At 54.0% G+C, this 22,615-nt stretch overlaps 1 protein-coding gene across 1 annotated transcript; it reads right to left on the bottom strand.

Annotated features, from left to right (window-relative positions):
- Positions 1-255: 255 nt before the first annotated feature.
- PPP1R37 (protein phosphatase 1 regulatory subunit 37) lies at positions 256-22,127 on the bottom strand. Its single transcript, XM_080908544.1, has 13 exons — positions 21,689-22,127; positions 7,242-7,339; positions 5,709-5,754; positions 5,494-5,594; positions 4,977-5,096; positions 4,593-4,743; positions 4,356-4,511; positions 4,014-4,126; positions 3,151-3,292; positions 2,881-3,047; positions 2,051-2,780; positions 1,729-1,815; positions 256-759 (listed from the first exon to the last, which is right to left on the bottom strand). Exons 1-12 carry the CDS (start codon positions 21,900-21,902, stop codon positions 1,733-1,735), a joined length of 2,121 nt encoding a protein of 706 aa, XP_080764670.1. The 5' UTR covers positions 21,903-22,127; the 3' UTR covers positions 256-759; positions 1,729-1,732.
- Positions 22,128-22,615: the final 488 nt, after the last annotated feature.

Here is a 22,615-nt window from a genome sequence, read left to right as displayed (position 1 = left end):
GTGTGCTTCCTGAGGTGGGGGTTGAGAGGGGGAAACAAGGTGTGTCCAGCCTCCTGGGTTTCTTTTGGGGATCCCTGGCAACAAACCAACAGGGGTACTGTGACCACCCCTGGAGTACCTGGGTCCGGTAGGAAACAGAGGCAGATGGTGAACCCAGCTCCATTTATTAGAAAAGGCGTGAGAGCTGCTCCAACGAGAGCTGCTCCAACAGGAGTGGCCCAGCCCAGCCCACCCTCACCATCCACCCACCCACTGCCCACGGTCGTAGTGCCTGCCAGGGCGCAGAACCACACTGCTGCGTGCCCAGCTCCCTGATAGATTTTATTGCACTTTAGAAAAAAAAGCTCTGTTCCTTCTCAATGGCCCCACCCCACAGGGGCTGGCAAACTACCACCATGCTCACCAGCCAGGTCCTGAGGGGTCAGGAGCCATCGAAACCCACCCCGACTCCTACTCCTCCCAGGACAGGCTGGTCACCGGGCCCTCCAGGACCAGGGCAGCCTGTGGCTGGCATCCCCGAGCCTGGAGAGCTCCTTGGATCCTCTTCCTCCTGTCTGCCCCAGCCCCAGCCTGGGGAGCGGCAGACATAAATCCGTGCTCAAGTCCAGGCAGCTGCTCCCAGCCCTGTGCCCCTTGTGGCTGTAGTGTTGCTGCAGTGAGGCCTGGAGGCTCCACCTGGTTTCCTGGGGGACTAGGCGGGGAGTCAGCAGATCCTTGGGGATGGCTTCAGCTCATCACAGACTGTCCGGAACAAAGGAACTAGGAGAAAAGAGGGGGAGGACAGTGAGAAGGGGGGACAGTGAGAATAGAGGGGGAGGACAGTGAGAACAGGGGGGACAGTGAGAATAGAGGGGGAGGACAGTGAGAACAGGGGGGACAGTGAGAATAGAGGGGGAGGACAGTGAGAATGAGAACAGGGAGAGGACAGTGAGAACGGGGGGGAGACAGTGGGAAAAGGGGGAGGACAGTGAGAACAGGGGAAGGACAGTGAGAATGGGGTGGGGGGAGGACAGTGAGAAGTGGGGGAAGGACAGTGAGAACCGGGGGGAGGACAGTGAGAACAGAGGGGGAGGACATTGAGAAGTGGGGGGAGGACAGTGAGAATAGAGGGGGAGGACAGTGAGAATGGGGGAGGACAGTGAGAATAGAGGGGGAGGACAGTGAGAATGGGGTGGGGGAGGACAGTGAGAATGGGGGGGACAGTGAGAATGGGGGGGACAGTGAGAACAGAGGGGGAGGACAGTGAGAACAGAGGGGGAGGACAGTGAGAACAGGGGGAGGACAGTGAGAACAGGGGGAGGACAGTGAGAACAGAGGGGGAGGACAGTGAGAATGGGGTGGGGGGAGGACAGTGAGAATGGGGGGGACAGTGAGAACAGGGGGAGGACAGTGAGAACAGGGGGAGGACAGTGAGAACAGAGGGGGAGGACAGTGAGAATGGGGTGGGGGAGGACAGTGAGAATGGGGGGGACAGTGAGAATGGGGGGGACAGTGAGAACAGAGGGGGAGGACAGTGAGAACAGAGGGGGAGGACAGTGAGAACAGGGGGAGGACAGTGAGAACAGGGGGAGGACAGTGAGAACAGAGGGGGAGGACAGTGAGAACAGGGTGGGGGAGAGGATGGTGAGAATAGAGGGGAGAAGAACAGTGAGAACGGAGGGGCGGGGAGGCAGCGAGAACAGGGCTCACAGCTCGTTTCTCCAGTCCTCACAGCCAGGATCTACTCACAGTGTCACAGTGTGTCCCGCGGGGCCTCCTGACTGGCCTCTAGAAGCAGTTCCTCCAGCTTGCTGACACCCTGGGAGCTGTGCAGTGCTGCAGGCAGGAGGTGGCAGCTTTTTAGAGGCAGATGGGGACTTGGCTTTGTCCCTCCAGACCACACAGTCCCCACCCAGTGGGAAATCTGGGGCCCAGGGTGGGAACCCAAAACCAAACCCTTTTCCTTATGCCTTTATGGGCCATTATGCAGAGCAGGAGGCTGAAGCCCTCTGAAGCCCACCTACAGGCAGATGCTTCCTTGATAGCCTTCCCCCTGCCTCTCACTCCTTACCGTGCTCCAGGCTGCAGCTGCCTCCCTTAGCCTCCAGTCCTGGGGGTGGTTCTGGGGGAAGCGCAAGGGCAAATTCAGGCTTCAGGCCATTGGGCAGTAGCTGCCCTGCCTGAGAAGGCTCCGGCTGGGGCTGAGCCTCAGATGACTCTGGGTCCTGGATGTCCATGGTCTGAGATGGTGGAGAGGCAGGCGGGGAGGGAGGAGAGGGTGGAGGAGAAGAGACAAAGGTGGGAGGAACAGGGGGCTCTGGCCTCTCAGGTGGACTCTCCACCCGGGTCACCACAAATACCTTGTGGCCTCGGCCTGGGCTAGAGACAGAAATACGCTGCTCAGTGGGGGAGGAGGGGCTCCCTGGAGGGCTCTTGTCACCAGGGCCTAGGGAGTCCGTGGAGGGTATGAGGGCAGGGCAGGGGGCTGAGGAACTCTGGTCAGCACCCCCCTCATCCCTCTGCTGGTCTGGTTGGTCCTCTTCCTCTTCCTCCCTGTCAGAGTCTGAGTCTGAGTCTGAGTCAGGGCCAGGCCCAGGGGTAGGGGTCCCATTCTGAGCCCCCATGGCTGGCAGGTCCCCAGACTCTTCCAGGGGCTGGGGTGCGGTGATGGTGATCTCAGGCATAGAGGCTGACAGCTGCAGCTGCTTCTCCTCGCGCTCTCGGACCAGCACAAAGTTGCGCTTGCAGCCATTCTGGATCTCAGCCAGTAGTGCCTTCTGCGTCTCAATGAAGCTCTTCACCTGTGGGACCAGCCTCGCTAGGGCTCTGTGTGACCCTGGCCCACACCCCTCCCATCTGCCCCTGCCCACGACAGCACTGGTACACAGCCAGCACCCTCACCGGCTCCTTCTTGGGCTCTCGGTCCAGGTCCAGGCGAAGCAGAGAGTGGTTCACCTTGAGGGCCAAGGACAGCGCCATGAGCCCGCCTGTCTTGATCTCGTTCTCCCGGAGGTCCAGTCTCAGGAGGCGGGGGCTCTCGGCGATGAACTCTGCCACGGCCACCGCGCCTGGGAGGGGGACCGCAGGGGCTGGCCAAGGGCCCCATGCCTGGCCACTGGCCGGCCGCCCTGTGAGCCCCGCTGGCCCCAGCGCGCCTGGCCCCCATCCTACCCTCGCATGTGAGCTTGGTTGAGGCCAGGCCGAGGCGCAGCACACTGCGGTTGCTGATGAGCCCGTTCTTCAGGTTTCGTACACCCTCATTCCCAACGGGATTGTGGCCCAGGTTCAGTGTCTCCAGACTCTGTGTGTGTGGCTGGACGGCACGGGGACGGTGAGGAAGACAGCCATGGGTGGAGGAAAGGCCAAAAAGGTATGTCAGGAAGGGAGCTGGGAAAAGGAGCCAAGGCACACACACTCTTTCTCTTGACGGGCTTCTCAGCACAATCCTACTACTACAGACCCGGGAAACAAATCCCTCCTATGCTGACCCCCAGCCTGTTTGTTAATGGTTATCAGGACCCTGAAGACGGCCTTTTTGTGGGAGGGGACCTGGGCAGTAGCACACAAGTGCCCCGTCCCCTGAAAGTGTTTGTCTCTGCTGGAATTGCTTTATGTTATATGATGTTAAAAAGACTAAACACTTACTGCTTTCAGAAATATTAACTTTTTAAGCCAACATATTCAGTTTGTACAGAAGCACTGTCCTACATAGTCCGTTACAAAAACACTCAATTACAGAAACGGCCTAGACAGGCAGTGGTGGCTCAGGCCTTTAATCCTGGCACTTGGGAGATGTTTGGGTCAAGACAAGCCTGGTCTACATAGCAAGTCCAGGACAGTCAGGGCTACACAGAGAAACCCTGTCTTGAAGCCCTGCCCTCCAAAAAAGGCAAACATGTGCGCGCGCGTGTGCGCGCGCACACACACACACACACACACACACACACACACACACACTGTAATAAAAGATTTAAGATTAATCATGCGTAGGGGCCAGGCCAAATGAGGCCAATGAACAAGGCCTCTGGACTCACCAGCGCCATGCCCAAGAAGGCCATGCCTGTGTGTGTGAGCTGGTTGTTCCACAGCACCAGGGTCACCAGCCCCTTCCTCTGTTCCTTGAGGCCCTCGCAGATGTAGGCCAGACCTAGGGGAGGCAGGTGGTCAGTGCCTGGTCGTCCCTGAGAGTACCTCTGCTCGAGCTGCATCAGAGAGATCTAGGGCTCGGCCTGGCTGTGGGAGCTCTCACGGCCAGCACACCCTGCCCTCTGTAAACTGAGGACAGCACTGAGAGAGCTCATGCTTGGACTCGCCATCTCCCACCTTAGCACAGAAGGTGCTGGCTAACAGCGGGGACACGGTAGGAGGCAGCGCACCTGAGTCAAGCACGTGGTTGTTCCGAAGGTCCAGAATTTGCAGGGAGCAGTTGAACTTGAGCAAGTTGCCCAGCTGGGCTGAGTCCTGCAGGCCATTGAGCTTGTTGTCCGCCAAGTACAGTTCTCGCAGGTTCATGTTCATCTTCAGAGCTGTGGCTGAAGAGTGGGTGGCAGTGACTGGCCAGCTCAAGTCCTGGCTCACCTGCCCAGCAGCAGGCCTCCCGGGCACAGACTTACCCAGCAGCATGAGGGGCCGCCCGGAGAGGCTGGCATTTTCTAGATGCAGCACTGCCAGACTGCTGCGGATGCGTAGGGCACGGGCCACGAAGGGTGCTGAGTGGTCCAGCAGGGGTGTGTTGCGGGCATCTAGGTACTGTAGGCAACTTGTCTAGTAGGGACAAGGCAGGGGATAGGTCATTCAGGAGGCCCAGCTGGCATCTGGGTTCCTCCCTGCCCCAGCCTCGCACTGTTGAGTAAGCCAGGGCTGCGACAGGGCCACTTCCCAAGGTCATACTAAGGAGGGGAAAGGAAGGATGGTGTATTACCCTGTAGGAGGACTGAAGAGATGGGCCTGGGGTAGGTGCGTCCTTACATTTTTCCTACCACCTATGAGGTACCCACCTTGCGCATCATGTGGGCAGCAGCCTGCCAGCCCCGAGTGCCAATGTGCTTGTTGAAAGAGATGTTGAGGTGGGTGGCCGACTCGTAGTACTCAATCATGTCAAAGAGGGCTGAGGCACCCTGGAGGCAGGTACATGTGGGCTTGGCCTCAGGTCAGGTAGCCAAGGGAAACACATGGGCTGTACCACAGGAGGGGTGCCGGGCAGAAAGCAGCCTCAGGATGACAGGTATGCTCTGTGTGACCCGGGAGGGTAGAGCTCTTCTCCAAGCTACACTCAAGAACACAGCCCTCAGGGGTTGTGATTCCCAGATACCCATCAGCCCCTTAGTGTGAAAGCCAGGATAGCTCTTGGTGGCCACCCTCCCCCTCCCCCTGCTTCCCAAGCCTCACCTTCAGGGCCTCAGGCCCACCCCTGTCATATCAAATACCTGCTTCTGGTCTTCACAGGCCCTGCCTTTGCCCTCTCCCCATCCAAGTCTCAAGAGGCCCAGGAGCCTGGTGGCAGTGGGTACTCACATCTTCATCCAAGTTGGTTTGCTCCAGATCCACGACCTTGAACTGCAGCCTCTTAAAGACCTCCTCCAGAGCCTCACAGGTCTTGTAGTCAAGCTTCTCCCCTGGGAAGGGGCAGGCATCTTTACGTGGACAGTCCATACAACTACCACCAGTCTCTGACTCCTGCAGAAACCACTGCACCCTGGGCCACCCCTGCTATCCTTGGGAACACATACCTTTTAGGTCCAAGCAGTTGATGCGTTGCTCGAGGTCCGTGAACTCCTAAGAAAGCGGGATGAAGCTGGTCAAGGCAGGTAAGACACCCCAAAAGTGGGATGTACTGACAGTGGGGGAGCCAAGGCTCAATGGGCCCTGCAGTACGATGGCAGCTGGATGAGGGCCCGGAGGACAATCAGAACTAGCTGTGAGCACCTAGGGCATGAGAGGAATCTGCCTCCAAACAGGCAGCCACAGACGCGTCACTCCAGCTGATGGAGTGAGGTTGAGACCATCCACCATGTCCAGACTGAGAGCCACCCTGTGGTACTTAGCAGACAAAGCAAAGACACTGGCTTGGGTTTTTCCCAGACTCTCCCTGTAGGTCAGGTCCCTCTCTGGGCTTCACTGTCACCCACTGAGCACCATGATAAAGCCCCAGAACAGAGAGGCTTGGGCTGGCTTGGCAACCTACTTGTCTGGTTAGGTTCAGGTCTATTCGGCCCTCATCCTTGCCTCTGATGCCACGCTGAGTGGCTGTCTTTCCCTGGAAGTGGCAAGGAAGACCTCACTTTCCCAACTCTGCAGGATACACATGGCCCTGGAACCCAGCGAGGACAATGTCCCAGGCACTGCAAGGGCCCCATGTGGAGATAGGGCAAGGGCTGACCATAGGAAAGCAGGGAGGCAGTGGGCAGAGTGTGCCTGCGTTCACACTAGCTCCACTAGCTTGGCCAGCTCTCGGTGCCTGCACTCCCGAGCAGCAGCCCCGCTTGTACAAATCTCCCCACAGGCTGAGCCCAGGGGCCCTCCTGGGGTATGCAGGAGAAATGAGAAATCAATTTTACTTTCCATGGCTATATTTAAACCATTTTTCCACACGCACACACGTGTGTGCCCCACACATATCACTGTGCTCATGTAAAAGTGTAGCCCTCTGTTTCTAGCTGGCATGTGAGTCCTGGCTAAGCAGTCTCAGGTGGTCAGGCTGGACACAGACTTCTACCTCTCAGCCATCTGGCCAGCTTGGTTTGAGACAGGATCTCACGTAACTCAGTCTGACCTCCAAACTCATTGTGTAGCCGATAATGACCTTGAGCTCCATCCTCCTGCTTCTGCCCTGGGATGTGTGCTGCTGGATGACAGGCAGTGCCAGTTTGTTTTACCTTCCTAAACGTCAGGGTGCATATAACCACCTTTGAAGCACACACTTAGGTTTTTGCTACTTTGTTCTTGTTTGTTGAATCCGGCCTTGGAGCCCAGGCTGATCCTGGGTTTATAACTTAGGAATGAATTTTGAAGTTTAGACTAAATTGACAAGATTAAGGCGTTTCTTTGAGGACAGGACTTCTTTAGGGCTGAAAGACTTGGTAATTATCATTTTATGTAATTCTGGACTGTTGCTAATGTCACAGCTGAACTAGGTATTTCTGCAGCTGTCCTTCCACAGGCCCTGGGTGGGGGGCAAGCTGGGCAGGTTCCAGGGCTGTGCTATGTACATGTGCACACACCCACTCACTACCCCCGCCCCCCAGTGTCCACAGCCCCCATACCTGCAGCTGTCTGAGGAGCTTGGGGATCTGTCGGCAGTTCAGCTTCTGGCACGCCTGCCTGTAGGCACTGATCACCTCATCCACCGTCACATTCTGGGCTGCGGGCAAAGGAGTGGGTTCAGAGCCACAGTCCTCACTGTGCTGCCTGACCCGGCCTCCTCCTCTTCCTCCCAACAGCAGCATGACAGAGCTCCAGGCCATAGGCATCACACAAGGAGCTGGCACAGCCCTCAGGCAACCACAGAAACACACACAACTGAAAGGCTTTTGATTACAAGTTCGTTCCCTGACTACACAGGAGCCCTAGCTGGTCCGCAGCAATGCCGGCCAGCACAGACCAGACTTAGGGCAAGCACTCAGCACAGCAGGTGCTCTAATTTCCCTTCCGTAATGAAAGCACCATAGAGGAGGGTGTGGCTTTAGCTACAGGCTATGTTCAGTCCCTCACTGCAGCAAGGCCACACAGGCAGGAGCGTGAGACAAACCAGTCACACCCCATCGGCACCTCCTACACTGGCAGCCAGGGGCAGAGAGAGGTGATGTACCTGTGCTGCCAACTAGCTCGCTCCCCACAGATCGAGGCGCAGCCCATAAGCCGTGTTCTATCTCAGGTGACAACCAAGGAAGTACCCGCATGTATCCACAGCCCCACTTGATCCAGGTAACCCCTCATTAAAACTCCTCATTCATTTAAATTAACCCCATGCTGGTTAGTTTGACATCAAGCCTGAGTTAGATCCCTGGACCCACAGTGGAACAAGAGCCTACTCGACCAAACTATCTTCTAACTCCACTTAAGCCCTGGGAGAAGTGCTGCCCCCTCAAAAACAATATAAATAATGTAATTTTAAATTAAAGTTTCATTTGAAACAGGGTCTCATTTTGTAGCCCTGGCTGTCCTTGAACCCCGAGATTTGCCTGCCTCTGCCTCCCCAGTGTTGGGATTGAAGGCATGCACCTACCATGGCTGACCATCCTGCCTCAGCCTCTGGAATGGAATGCTGGACTTACAGATCTATGTGCCACTGCATTCTGCTCACTTTAATCTGACAGAAGAATGAAAGCTGACAATCAAGGTGACAACTTAGATTAAAAGCCACATTCTGATCTTTGTTCTGCCAAGAACCTCTCTGAAAGGGCACCCAGTCTCAGGGGCTAGTGACATGAGGTGACAGAAAGCAGCTGGAGACTGAGTGGGACTCTCTCACTTGTGGTTTTGTTTGTCCTGAGTTGAGGGCCCACCTGGGCTTTCTAAGGAGGAAAAGCCCCTGGCCTCTCAAGCTCTGAGATTCTTTGCGTGGCTAAGGACTTTCCACAGGTGACTTCATTTAGCCAGGTCTTGGACAGATCCCTGAAATAGGCACACTTCCATCTGCTACAAGGAAGCCTTGCCACGGGGCCAGACATCTGCCCAGTCACAGAGACAGAAGCAGGGCTCAGAAACAAGAAGCCAGCTCTGTCTTCTTACTGCTTCAGCAATGGAGTTAGGTGGGTGGGAATATAGAACCTGTCATTCAAGGAAGGGCCACCAGGGACATCTGAGTTTCTTAAGAGGACCCTGTGGCATGGCTGGCAAGCAGAGCCTCAGCAGTGGGGCCCATGTCTCTCCAGGGACAGGCTGCTGTGGCTCTCACAGAAACAGTGAGGAATGTGATACTAAGCATCAGGTGACTGGTGGCCTGGAGACATGGCCTCACATGTGCACACAGGTGCAAGGGTGGAGATGGAAAACAGGGTCATCCAGGCACGGGGGGTGGGGGGAGAAGGTGCAGTGTCAAGTCATCCCCAGCAGCTGGGAACTGGTAGGAAATGGGCTTCTTGTAGGGGTTCTCACAGGGAACAACAATGGGACGATGGGGGTAGAGTGTACATAGAGGCAGAGCTGCTCACTAACCCACACCCTAACTCCATGCTGTCCTTATTGGGAATGATCTCCCTGATCCCTGGTGCCCACTATGGGACAGGGGGACCTGGAGGGCCAGGCTCAGAGAGCACTGTTTCACCTGGGAGGTCCCAGCTAGGGCCTGACTGGATGTTAATGAGGCCCTAGGTGATCTGTGGGCACCATCCTGAGAGCCCCCACACTTGGCAACACTTAGTTGCTATTATGGAACAAAGAAGCGGGCAGCTGGCAATGGCGAGGGGGTGGCTCCCCAGGCTCCCGCCACAGGGCTCCTTCATTCAGCAGGCACACTGTGTTGGCAGCAAGCACCACCCCCAGCCCTGTGGGAGCCTCAGGGTGGGGACACAGAGGACAGCACAGCAGCTGTCATCTGTCCTTAGAATAGTGTGGCAGGAGTGGGTGGTGGGGCAGACCACTACAGAGGGAAGTAACACTGAAGGCCCTGGTGCAGAGAGGCCACTGAGAAGGGGAACTGCTCAAGACTGTCATCTGTGGGACAGGAGAGGTGACCCAACTTCGTCCCCCATGACAAGCTATTGGGCCTGGCAACAGAAGCATCCAGTGAAGCATGCTCTGAGGTGGATGGATACCATCTCACGTGATCCAAGGTTTTGGACGGGCCTGAGGCATGGCTGGGAAGCAGGCATGGCTGACCGCATCAGAGAGCCTGGTGGCTCCAAGAGGCCATTTTGCAGAGCAGAGGCTCTGAGCAGAATGCAGGGCACAGATGGAATGTCAGGCCGTGCCGATGGCAGAGGCCAGGCTGCTGACATGACAACTGTGGCTGTAACAGGTGAACAACACACACTGATGAACCCATGCCAGGCTGTCTCCAGAGCTTCCTCTGCCAACTTGGGTCAACTCCTCAAGTGAGAATCTCACTTGCACTTCAGAGGAAAACAAGAGGCAAAAGGGTCTTATGCTCAGATGCTGAGCTCCTTCTTTCTAGGAGGAAGAGCTGGACACGCTCGCTGAAGGGTATCACAGAAAAGACTGTTTACTTTCCAGGACACTTTACAGTGTCTCATTATAGTGTCAGGTCCCAAACTTGGAGTGCATATCACTCCATACCTGAACCCCTATCCTAAAACTTTCCAGCTCAAGAACTGGACTTCCCTTCCTCCAGGTTCAGATTCCTATATAATTCAGCCATTTTGGCCACACACTATCTGGGCTCGTGGTCCTCTCTCTGCCTGCTTTTCCTCCCCTGTGGTGGGACTAACAACTTCACATTAAAAGTGGTAAAAACAGAAAAACTAAACTTCTATGCCCAGCTGAGAGCTGCTGCCCTAAAGAGATCAGGTTCTTGGCAGTGCTTGAGAGCGCCTGTGATACAGAAAGGGGAGGAGCATGGTCGGGTTCAGGGGTGGGTGGGGGTGCAGTGGGGCACCATGCTCAGTGAGGTCCAGGTTCCTTAGCAAGCCTTCAGGCTAGGACTGCACTCTGCCAAGTCCTCACACTGCCTCTCTCAGGGACACCTGTATACTGTCCCACAGTGGGTCTGCAGTGGGTGTCACAGATCCCAGGCCTCACACCTCAAGCCTAAAGAACAGAACAGAATGGGAGCTGTCTGGTTTCTAAGCTGGAATCCTAAATGTCCAGCATCACACCCAGCACTTAATCTGGCTGGTGAATGTCTGAACAACTATGAGAGTACATGTAGCCTGGTGCTGAGGAGAGACTGAGTTCACCACAGGATTGTCCCTGACTAGAGCTTTCTACTGAAAGCTTTCTGCTGTGTTGCATATGGGCTTCAGGACATGTGCATCTGAAGACACTGGTGACATTCTGCCTCGGGACATGAATGCACCTTCACAAAAGAGGATACAGTAACCTAGTGAGAACATTCAGTTGGGAGTCAGGCATTGGCTCCTTAGAAGCTCCCTGTGCCAGGGACCTGAACTACTGTGATGGCCAGGCTTGTGTCACCTAAGACACAGCAGCAGACAGAAGGTTCTAGAGACAGAAAGAGTGAAATGTGGTCCAATAGCAAGGTACTGACCGCTCTCTCATTTGCCTCCTCTCCTTGATGGCCCTGTATCTTCTCTAATGTTTGGGTCTCCACATCCAGAAAGCCACCAAGGACACACATACACACAGACTTCTAGAAGCAGTAAGTGAGCCAACGCAGTAAGAGTGGGAGCAAAGGGCCAGTGCTTTGTAAACAGCAGCCGTCGTCATAAGTCCAAGGCCAGACACCTTGGTGACCAGGTGGTGGAGAGCAGAGCAAACAGCTGTCCCTGCAGAGAGGGGGAGGTGCGCACCTGTCCCAGCCCAGCTGCATCTCGCAAACAGTAGTTGCACACCCACTGTTTACCCTCAAATATTTACCCAGGGCTGGGGAGCTAAGAGTACACAAGGGAAGACCTGGGGATAGGCAAGGCAGTGAGCACCAGAGGAAGACAAAAGAATACCCCAAGGAAGCCAGTGTGGGTCGTGAAAGGAAAGGCTGCAGCCTAAGCAGGCGGCTTGTCCACTTAGACCTGGCACTGGGCGGGGCTGAGGAACTATCTCTCAGTTTGTCCACGAGCAAAACAGTTGCACTGCCCTGAGGAGGAAAAGCTCTGGACTCAGGCTCTGAAGGGCTCAGCTGCTCAGAGGCAGAGCAAACTGGACTGGGTCTTCCGGATCCAATGCCATTTTCTGGTCTTTTGCCACATAGTATATGTGCACACTTACATGCATACATAGAAAACACACACATGTGCTACATAAAATATGAAAACCCAAAGTGCTGGGTATGGTAGCATGCCTTTGTAATCCCAGTGCTGAGGAGGCAGAGACAAGCAGACCTGTGTAGGGCTCAGCGGCCACCTAACTTAGCCTACCTGTCGAGTTCTAGGCTAATCCAAGACCCTGTCTCAAAAAAAGAAGGTGGCCAGGCCCTGGGACTGAAGTCTGACCCGAGCTCCAATCCCCGCCACTATTCATCTACACGCCTATGGCAGGCCCCTGGTAACCCTAAATGCTCAGACAAAATTCCATGCGTTGTTGCTGGCCCTGTCCACCCTCTGTAAGGGGGTGCAAAGCAATGTGTCATCCCTCTTCAAAATAGCTGGGCCAGTCCTTGAGTGTCTGTGGCCTGGGGCCTCTCACTTCTCTAGGTAGCAGCCCTTGACCATCTTCTGGACTGACATCAGGGCCTTATCTGCTGCCTCTGTCAGATGCACAGGCATTACACGGGTTCAGATCTTTAGGGAATGACTGAGCTTGAGGCTAATGTGTTTTCTGAACCAGATTCAACTCCAATGAGAACAGGGCACTGAAACCCACTTCTTCCTCTTAATCCCATACCTTACCAGGAAACCTGCGGTGCCCTATAGGGTGATGCTGCCACCAGTATCCATATGACAACCTGTCAATCAGTGGTGGGCCTCACTGCAGCCTGGGAAAGTACCTAACACGGTTTAGGGTTAAGGAAGGACAGGTCACCTGAGAGCAGATCTTAAGTCTTTCTGAAGAAAAGTCAGGTGGGCTTGAGGACACAGCACAGAAAGTGACAAGTGCTGGAAGAGACAGGAGCCCCTCATGCTGGAGCCTGAGTGGTGTCACTTGCCAGCTGAGAGTTAAGAATTCCAGCACAGGGCTGGAGAGATCGCTCAGTGGTTAAAAGCACTGACTGCTCTTCCAGAGGTCCTGAGTTCAAATCCCAGCAACCACATGGTGGCTCACAGCCATCTGTAATGAAGTCTGATGTCTTCTTCTGGTGTGTCTGAAAACAGCTACAGTGTACTCATATGAAATAAATACATAAATAAATCTTTAAAAAAATAATTAAAAAAAAAAAAAAAAAGAATTCCAGCACAACACATGGTGGCACATGCCAAGAAGTTGGCTCAAAGGGTAAAGGTGCTTCCTGACAAGCCTGACAATTGGTGTTCGATCCCCAGAACCTGCATAAAGATGGAATGAAAAAGTATGGACTCCATAAAGCTGTCCTCTGATCTTTACATGTGTACCATGGCATGTTTCGCCCACATCAAAATTATACCAGTGCCACTGTAAACATCAGAAAGAAAACAATTCACACCTGCCTATGCAGAGCTAACATTTCTTTACATGGTGATATTTGAAATATAAATATCAATTTGCTAAAGCAGCAATGAACCGAGGCCTGGGTGTATGACCTTCGTTTGCCCTAACTCCTTTCTCAGCTAAAGCCCGCGTTTCAGGACTTCCTTACAGTAGCAGCAGGCCTCACTCCACTGTGCAGCTTCCATGATCTTGGCTTTACCTTAGCAGCCCATGAGCCCACCCCTTGCACTACCTCAGGAGCAATGTACTATCTCACCACCAAAAAGGAAGAGAAAGGGAGTGCCCTTTAGACATCCTTTCCCTGTGTAGCCCTGGCTGTCCTCAAACTCAGAGATCCACCTGCCTCTGCCTCCCATTTTTCCCATGACAAAGACATGAACAAATCCCAGCTTCAGATGAACATGTCGAGTCCCAGAACTCAGGAGGCTAAGCTCTTGAGTCCCAGTCCAGCTTGGGCTACACAGATTCTTAAAAACAATAATACAAGGGCCAAGTATGGTGATAAAAGCCTGCAATTCCATCGCTTGAGAGGTAGAGGCAAAAGGATTGGGAGTTCAGGATCATCTTCAAATTAAAGTTTGAGGCCACCCAGGACTGTATGAGACTTTACCTTAAAAACAAATATACACATGGAAGGGCCAAGAGTGATCATACATCTACAATCCCAGCACAGATGAGGCAGGAAGATGCTGAAAATGAGGCCAGCCTGGGATACAGTGAGACCCAGTCTGAAAAACACATACATAAATGGGAGATAGGGAGAGAGAGGGAGACAAGGAGAAAGGGAGGGCTGATCATCTCCTCCCAACCCTGTTCACATCTTAAGTGCTCCAAGGTCCCCACAGACACACACTGTCACAAGCCCTTCAGTTTTCCCAAGGGCTGAGGCCTGTGCCTGCTCCCAGAAGGCAACTGAGCAGGACGGTTCGCCCCTGCAGCTCAGGCCTAGTGGAGACATAGCCAAAATGACAATGTGAGGACGGCAGCACTGTGTGTGGGGACTCGGGAATTCGTGTCATTTGAGCCAAATGGGAGAATGAACAGGACCAAGAAGGCAGGAATCAGCAGGGGCACCTCAGTCTAAGGGTACATTGGGCAAGGGGCGGGGCACCGGTGTGGGCTTTACCCTGGAACTCTGAAGACACCCCAGGGGAAAGCAAAGTGTTAAAATCTTCCTGAAGAGACCCTAGGTGGCTCTGGCACTCCAGTGGGCCCATACCCTGCTTCCTGCTACTGTGAAGATGACCTAAATCAGTAACACAGTCAAGACCTGGTAAGGGTTGAGTGCAAGAGAGTATCCTCCTGCTCCCAATACCGCCGGCACTGCCTTCTACCATCACCACGCTACCACAGCAAAGCCAAAGCCGGAAAAGCCAACCTCTGCTGTGAAGGCTTTCCTTCATCTTCTGGCAGCACCTCCTTTCCCAGCTCCTCCCTTCTCTCTGGGGAATCAGTCCCAGTGGCCCTCTGCACAGACAGGGCCCTGAGACTGAAAGGAAGAAGGGAGGGATGTGTGTAAAATGATCATAAGTCTGAGCCCCTGTGTCTCAAGCTGCAGCTTTCAAGTGGGGTCACCCATCCAAACCAAGGGAGGTGATGCCCACTTGGAATCGCCAGCCTGTAGGCTCCTGCTGGGAAGGAAGAGGGTGTGTGCCAGTCACATGAGCTCAGGAGCAGTGGCAGCAGACACTTCCCAACTGCCACCCCCAAGCTTCAGGCAGCTTATTCTTACAGCTGCCTGGAGGAAGGGAAGAGAAGACAACATGTGAGGCTGACTGTGCACCATCATCACTGCCCAGCCTGCCCACGATGGAGGCTGGGTACTATGAAGGGCTAGCATCTCCAAGGAACCTGGCCTTCAAGGAGCTTTCCCAATGTGGGGACACAGCCAAGCCCTGTGGATCTATCTAAGGACTCTGGCACCCAGCCTTGGAGCTCCTTCCTAAAATTGGGGTCTCTTCACATCATTGCCCACACCAACCAGAGACAGAAGCCACCTATGCAGATGCAGCCCTCAGAGAGGACAGGCCTGGACCTATAGTGGCATCCAAAGGCACCATGGGCCATTCTACAGAAGGGCTGCCACAGCACTGGTGTGCCGTGCACTGCTGCATGCTTCTCTTTACCAGCTTCCGGCTTCTCCCTCCTCCAAATCTAAACAATTTGATTGGAAACTTCAAGGTATTAACAACAAGGGAAACAGAGGCACAGGACTACCCATCCACCCAAGGTCATGCATTCTGGGTAGAGGAGCTGATGTCACCCTCAGGCAAACTGCTCCTGGCCACAAGTCACCTGCTTTCTTCACAGCAAAAGGAGGGAGGGAGGTCACATCACTGAGAAAAGGAGCCACACTTAGTCTGCACCGCATGCCTGTTTGTTCTAGTCTAGATCAAAGTCACCCTCACCTACAGACAGACTGCCTGCTGAGGTAAAGAAGCCAACAAGCCACAGCCTCGGTGCAGAGATGGTCACTGGGTCCCACACTACCTCTGGTGCAAGTGATGCAGAAGGAAGCCCACCTCACTCGACCTCCACACTTTCCTACCAGAACTGCTCTAGAATAAGAAACTTTCTGGATTTAACAAATGACAAGGTATCAATGTTACACAGAATTCTAAGAACTTGAGGGGTCTGTGGAGTTACAAGAAGTCACATGGTAGTCTCCAAAAGTTAAAAAAAAAAAAAAAAAAACAAAAAACAAACAAACCCTCACAAGCTTGGGTGGGCTATACTGCAGATCAAGACTGACCTAACAGGAGATGGGGAGATGGGAAGGCCACAAAGAGCCTAGGGGAGGATGGAGGTGGTACACACTAGGCACCTCACAGGTATGACAAGTAACTAGTAATGGCTCAGACCAAAGCCAATTACTGTTGGCCAAGGAGGCAGCTTGTAAGAGGAGCACGACTCTAGCATGAAGGAGACACTGGGTTCAATTAAAAACTATCAACTACCAAGCATAGTGGCTCCTGCACACAATCCTGGAGGGTGAGGCAGAATTTTCCAGTATTTCATACTTTTAGTCTCAGCACTGGACAGAGAGAAACAGAAGGAGCTCTGAGGCCTGACTCGTCTATACAGAGCTGCCAGCCAAAGCTACAGAGAAATCTCTTTAAAATAATGGCTTATGCTGAGCAGTGGAGGTGCACACCTTTAATCCTAGCACCTAAGAGGCAGAAGCAGAGGCAGAAGCAGGTGGATCTCCGAGTTCAAGGCCATCCTGGTCTACATAGTGAGTTCCAGGACAGCCAGGGGTACACTGGTCACTCTAGGATCTCCTGCCATCTTCTCCCCTCAACTAGTCCCTAAATGGACTGCCACCGAGTTACCTATGAAGCAAGAATGCACAGCAGCACTACAAAAGTGTATCTTAAGGGCAGAGGGTGTGGGTAAGCAGCTCACCAAGAGGAGAGGAACGGAGCCGCCCAGCCCTCTTAGGACTTTGAAGCCATCTAGGAGCCAGTTTCCTCCTGAGTGTCCAAAGTCAAAGCCCTTTACTGTCTTCTTCTTCCCGTTACTGCCCTACAAGACCACACATCACCTGAGTGAAACAGCTTGCCTTTAGTCCTGCACAAGTACAGGCTCCAGGAGCAGGCCACCTGGGTCTCAGTCCCAGCCAAACCCCTCCCAGGCAGTGTGACAAAGGCAGGAGAGTCACTTCACTTCTGCCCCTAATCCTCACTGCCAAAGTGATAGCTGTCCATGGGGGGTGGCCATGAGACTCAAGTAAGGTTAGCACCTGCAGGAACTTGGTCATGGTGAGCACTAAGGTCAGCCTGGCCCTGTGCTCTACTGCAGAAGACAACTGCCATCGACTGAGTTCTTGCGGTCACCTGTGTCAGCATGTCAGCACTCCCCTCACTGAGCACTTGGAGGCCAGCCAAGGTCACCCTGTAGCCTGCAGTCTGCTCAGAAGGGCCCGAGCACAGGAGAGACAGTTAGGAAGGGCTGTGCCAAACCAAGCCTCTGAGGCCTGCAGTGGGTCCAGCCCAGGCCTGTGGCTCCCAGATCTTAATCCGTTTGGAGCAATGCCCCGGAGGCACTATCAGCTCAGGGACTGTGCTCAGTGCCAGCTCTGAGTGCCTCAGCGGGGCTCAGGAGTATTGCCAACACCTGCCTGGTACCTTGAGGGAAGAGCCCTGCCTGTCCTGGCACAAACCAGACTGACTGCCCCAGAACTTCCTTCAAACGCCATCACAGGTCATCAGACCTAAAAAACCTCATCCCTTCCCACATTTGTACTCAGAACCAGACTGGAGTCAGAGCAATGACTGGTTTCTCCTCTGAAGTGGGGCTAGCCCAGACACACAAACCGAGAACTAAAAGGGTAAAGAGACTGGGGGCCACCCAGGTCCATGGGCAGTCACTCGTGAACAGGCCAGCCATGCCCCACGGGAGCCTGCTGCCTTGACAGCCTGTCATGTTGGTGCCCCATCATGCTCTCAGCAACATGCCCTCAAACAAGGCTGGGCCTGGAGGGTTAGACCTGTCCGCAGAGTATGGCCCTCATCTCGAGGAGCAAGCCTGAGAGAAAGTGGGGGGGTCGATGGCAAGCGCTGGGGGAAGTGAAGAGTGTAAGGCTGGGAGACAAGGAACAGCAGCTGATGCACTGTGGCTCCTAAGCTGCGCTCCACACTGCACCCCACTATCCTACAGCTGCACTGTACCAGGTCACCACCATGCCCTACTCCCCAGCTGTTGTCACAGCGCTCCCAGAACTAAGAGAGTTGTGCTTTTACCTGACAAACCAGTTCCAGGAGTACAGGGAGAACAAACAGTATGGCTGTCCCCCGCATGGCCACAGCCCTCACCACCTCTTTCCTTACTGCAGGTGGCCAGGAATGGTCACATGTTGGAACGTCACAAGAGATCTCCGGGTGGGCAGCCCAGGACCGAGTGAGAGCTGGCCTCATGCCACTAGCAGGCTGCAGGGTGGGGACAACAGGGAGGGCAGGCAGGGTCATCGGTGTCATGTGCTTAGATCACAAGTCTCTCTCACAAGCCTGCCTTGCAAAGCCCAGGATCTAGCAGCGCCTGGCAGGGCACTTTTTGTGGTCTGGTCTGAAAGGGTTCCTGGCTCCTGGAAAGAACTAGGGCCCTGCCTCTCATCCACTCACAACTTCCACCACCTCCCTAGTCCCCAAGTCTCTCTTCCTGCCCACACACCTGCCTCCTGCTCCCCAGCCATAGCATCCTCGTCTCACAGACCCTGGCCACCACAGAGCGGAGCCCATTGACCCTGCTTTATAGACACACAGCCAGCCCCCCACCCCAAACTTTCCTCTCACTTGTCACACAGCTACAAAACCCAGGTGGGGCTGAGAAAGTCAGCTCCCATTCCTGCTGGGGACACCAAAGAGAAAACAGGTAACAGAACACCAATGGCCCTAGTCTTATAAGGAAACGGATGGGTTCCTAGATCAGTTCACTTCAAGGCCTGAGCGGGCTCTGGCCCTCAGATAGACAACTAAAGTGCCAGATACCCCAGCCAGCACTCATACCCAGAATGAGGCTGAGGGGGATCTGGTACTAGCAGACTCCTTCAGAATTGCCCCCTACCCCAGGCTCCCTTTACTTCCCAACACCCCCCAGACCCAGTCAGCCCTTCCATCTGTCTAGGAATGAATCTGAAACAACCAAGTCCTCAATTCAAACTCTCCAAAGCCTGACACTAGGGACACTGTTTGGGGTCATCATGCTTCCATGAGTACCATGGCTTAAACTATATGTCCCTATGCTATAGAAGGGCCCACACACCAACTGTGACACACCACCTGCCATCCCTGATCTAGGCTGGATCATCCGCAGAGACCTGTCTCTCAACTAGGCTCTCACCAACCTTTTGAGCCCAACCAGCTTCCCATCCTCAACAGCTCCTAGGCCATAAACAACCCAGCTATCCCCTGGGTACCTGCCCTTAGATGCTGATGGCTCTGCAAATCTCTGTCCAAGCTGGCCAAATTCTCACTCCCTCCCCTGTGGAGACCAAGTCTTTAAGCTCATTCCCAGCCAGAAGTCATGGCTGCCTCTCTTCTCTTCCAAAGGGTGAATGTGCTAAGCAGTCTCTGCGGTCACTTTGGAAAGCTGGGGAAAGACAGTCAGTCTCCCTGGCCAGGGAGTCACCACCACCTGTACCTGTCACCCTTAACAGCAGCAATCCAGCTAGTTGCTTTACAGGATAGGAATTTACAAGAGCAGACTTGCTTAAAGCTTACAACTAAGAAATTAGCACCTCCATTTGCAGACAAAGAAAACTGGAGGTAGGAAGGGAAAAAAATAGCTTTCTCAGCAGACAAACCTTGCAGGCATGGTGGGTCATGCCTGTCATCCTAGAGCTTGGAGACAGAGGCTAAGGCAGGAGGACTGTCATGCATTTGAGAACAGCCTGGACTACATAATCGTCTCCAGATCAGCCTGGACTACTCAATTCAGGCCTGTCTCAAAAAAAAAAAAAAATCTATGAGGCCACAAGTGTGGCTCCATGGAGCTTGTCTAGCAGTACAGAAGCCCTAACTCCATCCCCTGTCCTGCATAAAATGAGTGTAATCCAATCCTTCAGGACAGCAAGGCAGGGAGGTGAGAAATTCACTCACCCTTAACTACATACAATCTATACTACATGAGACAATCTTAAAAAAAAAAAAAAAAAAAAAACAAGACAAAAACAAAAACTTAAAAATAATTAAAAACTTAATAAAAGGCTTGGCCTTTTCAGAAAAACTGTGGGCGAGAAACTTTGCCCAGAACTATTCTCAACTCTCCAGGCCCCACCACCATCGTGGGTGTAGGAGGCTCACCCTCACCAGGCTCCGTTCATGTGTGATGACACTCAGTCTCTGGCAGACCCTGGACCACCGCTCCTGTCAGTCACTCTGGGGAAGGGGGCTCTGAGGCTCAGGGGAGGCAGGCAACTCCTCAGCAGTTGCAAGACAGCAAGTGAGAAAGTCAGAATTTGATCCAGCTAGCTGCCTTTCTTTTTCCCCCTTTCTTTCTTTTTATAATGAAACAGGGCTTCACCATGCGGTTTGAGCCCTCCCCCACCCCCCAATGCCTACTCTATGGTCCAGCCTTAGCCTCTGTCTTAGTCAGGGTTTCCATTCCTGCACAAAACATAATGACCAAAAAGCAAGTTGGGAAGAAAAGGGTTTATATCACCAAAGGAAGTCAGGACTGGAACTCACGCAGGTCAGGAAGCAGGAGCTGATGCAGAGGCCATGGAGGGATGTCACTTACTGGCTTGCCTCCCCTGGCTTGCTCAACTTGCTTTCTTATAGAACCCAGGTCTACCAGCCCAGGGACGGCATCACCCACAATGGGTCCTCCCACCCTTGATCACTACTTGAGAAAATGCTTTACAACTGGATCTCATGGAGGCATTTCCTCAAGGGAGGCTCCTTTCTCTGTGATAACTCCAGCTTCTGTCAAGTTGACACACAAAACCAGCCAGTAGCCTCTAAGTGCTGGGTTCACAGCTGCATACAGCCACACTAGGTTTCTTTAACCACTTCTGAATGGCCACACCACTCCACCTTTCCTATTCCTGCTGTGATCTCACCACAGTGGACACCAGGCTTCTGTCAGGGCCCATTGGACTCTTCCTGTCCTCAGCACCAGTTCCAAGAAGTTCAGAATCTAAAACAAACCACCCAGCCCTGGCATGCTCCCCAAGACAAGTCTAAATTAACCTTGGTCTCTTTGATAATTACTAGCCAAACTGGCATTTATGGCGGGCTCACAGTGTATCATTTCCTGCAACCAAGTCCCCCACCCCCACATACATCAAAGCTACTAGCTGCCCACTCTGCTGCCCACAGCCTGGCAATAGTGTCTGTCTGTTCTCAAGCAGGTTAGCTTCTATAGAACACGGCCAGTGGGCACAGGCTCCACCCAAGCCAAACACAATTCCGCTCAGAAATAGGATTAGCCTGTGTCCATCTCCCAACATATAAGCCACCTTCTGTTGACCAGAAACACCTGAGTAGGTAGCATTCCCGAGTCCTTTCCCAGGAAGATCCTGGTAAAAGCGGACTCCACGTTCTGCAGCTGAACCTCACTGAGACTGACAAATTTCTCTCACGCAAGCAAACTGACCACCTCGCCCTCTGCTTTTCTGCCTGCTGCCTCTGAGCCGCCTTACCCAGTCGGAGGGTATATTTCCCGTCCTCGTTCCAGCCAGAAGAGCAATGGCCATAGCCTGCTACCTTTTGCCTCCTAGTTTACAGACCAGCTGCTCCGCTCTAACCACCCCGTAGACTCTGACGCTTACCTTTCCCCCAATACTATGGACAGGCTCTCTTCATCTATCCCTGGGTGCACCACGAACTCAAAGGCTGGATGCCAGCCTCCCAAATACTCCCTGTGACAACCCCTCTGCTTCCAGCTCTAACCTAGGCACCGCTGAAATCACCATAAGTGCCATTTACCGCGGGCCACCTCCGTAGGGGTCGGTGCTGTGGCGGACCCACCCACCCCTATGCTCTCCCCCCACAACCCTCGCCATAGCTACCGTGTCTCCAGGGGTCTTTGGGCTCCACCGCTCCGGACACGATGTCCTCGTCCGACGGGAACGTGACACGCTTGGCCGCAGCCTTAAGGCGCCCATCGGCTAGGGGAGAGGCCTCGCTGGGAGACCCAGCTTCGGCGGGGGCCTCCTCGGCCTCCGCGTCCGCGTCGGCGTCCGCGCCGGGGCCGGGCGGAGCCTCCTGCGGCGGGATCTCCATCGCCGCCGCCGCCTCCTCCTCCTCACGGGGGCCCCGGGGACATGCCCCGGGCCCCGGACTCGTCTCTCCGGGTCCTCCCGCCGTTCCGGGGCATGGGCTTCGCCGCTGCCTCAAGCACCGCCTCCGTCAGCTCCGTTCGTCGTCGTCGTCGTCTCTGGGAGCCCCAACGCGCCTCCGCTGAGCTCCGCGAGTACCTGCTCTTCCGCAGCCACACTTTCGCTACAAGCCGAGGCGCCCGCTGCGTACAGAGAAAAGCATAACACCGACTCAAGCTTTATTCTGAAAAAAAATATATCGTTTCGAGTGCGACACGAAGACGGGAACAAAAAGCAGTAAGCTCCACGAGAAAGGGAAACGTGAGCGGCGAATCTGCAGAGCCAGAACTGCAGAACACAGAGGCGGGGCTTAAGAACGCTGTCTCCCGGAGCGTCGCGCATGCGCGAGTTTCAGCCCCCACTTTACCCACCCCCCGCGCGCGCCCTCAGCCCAGCTGTCAACACTTAGACTCCCGCACATTCGTCACAAGCCGAAGTAATTTGGGAAAGAATTCAGTAGAAATCTTTGCACCGCGGCCTGCGAAAGGACTGTCAACGGTTAAAACCGTCTGAGTTCAATACCAGAGACTCACGTGAAAAAATCGCCGCCACAAAATTGTCCTCTGATTTCTACACATACTCCCACAAGAAATAATGAATAACTTAAGATATAAAATA

This window comes from Micromys minutus (genome assembly GCF_963924665.1).
Source record: "Micromys minutus genome assembly, chromosome: 32".
Classification (NCBI taxonomy): domain Eukaryota; kingdom Metazoa; phylum Chordata; class Mammalia; order Rodentia; family Muridae; genus Micromys; species Micromys minutus.
This window is presented reverse-complemented; position numbering and strand designations above follow the sequence as displayed.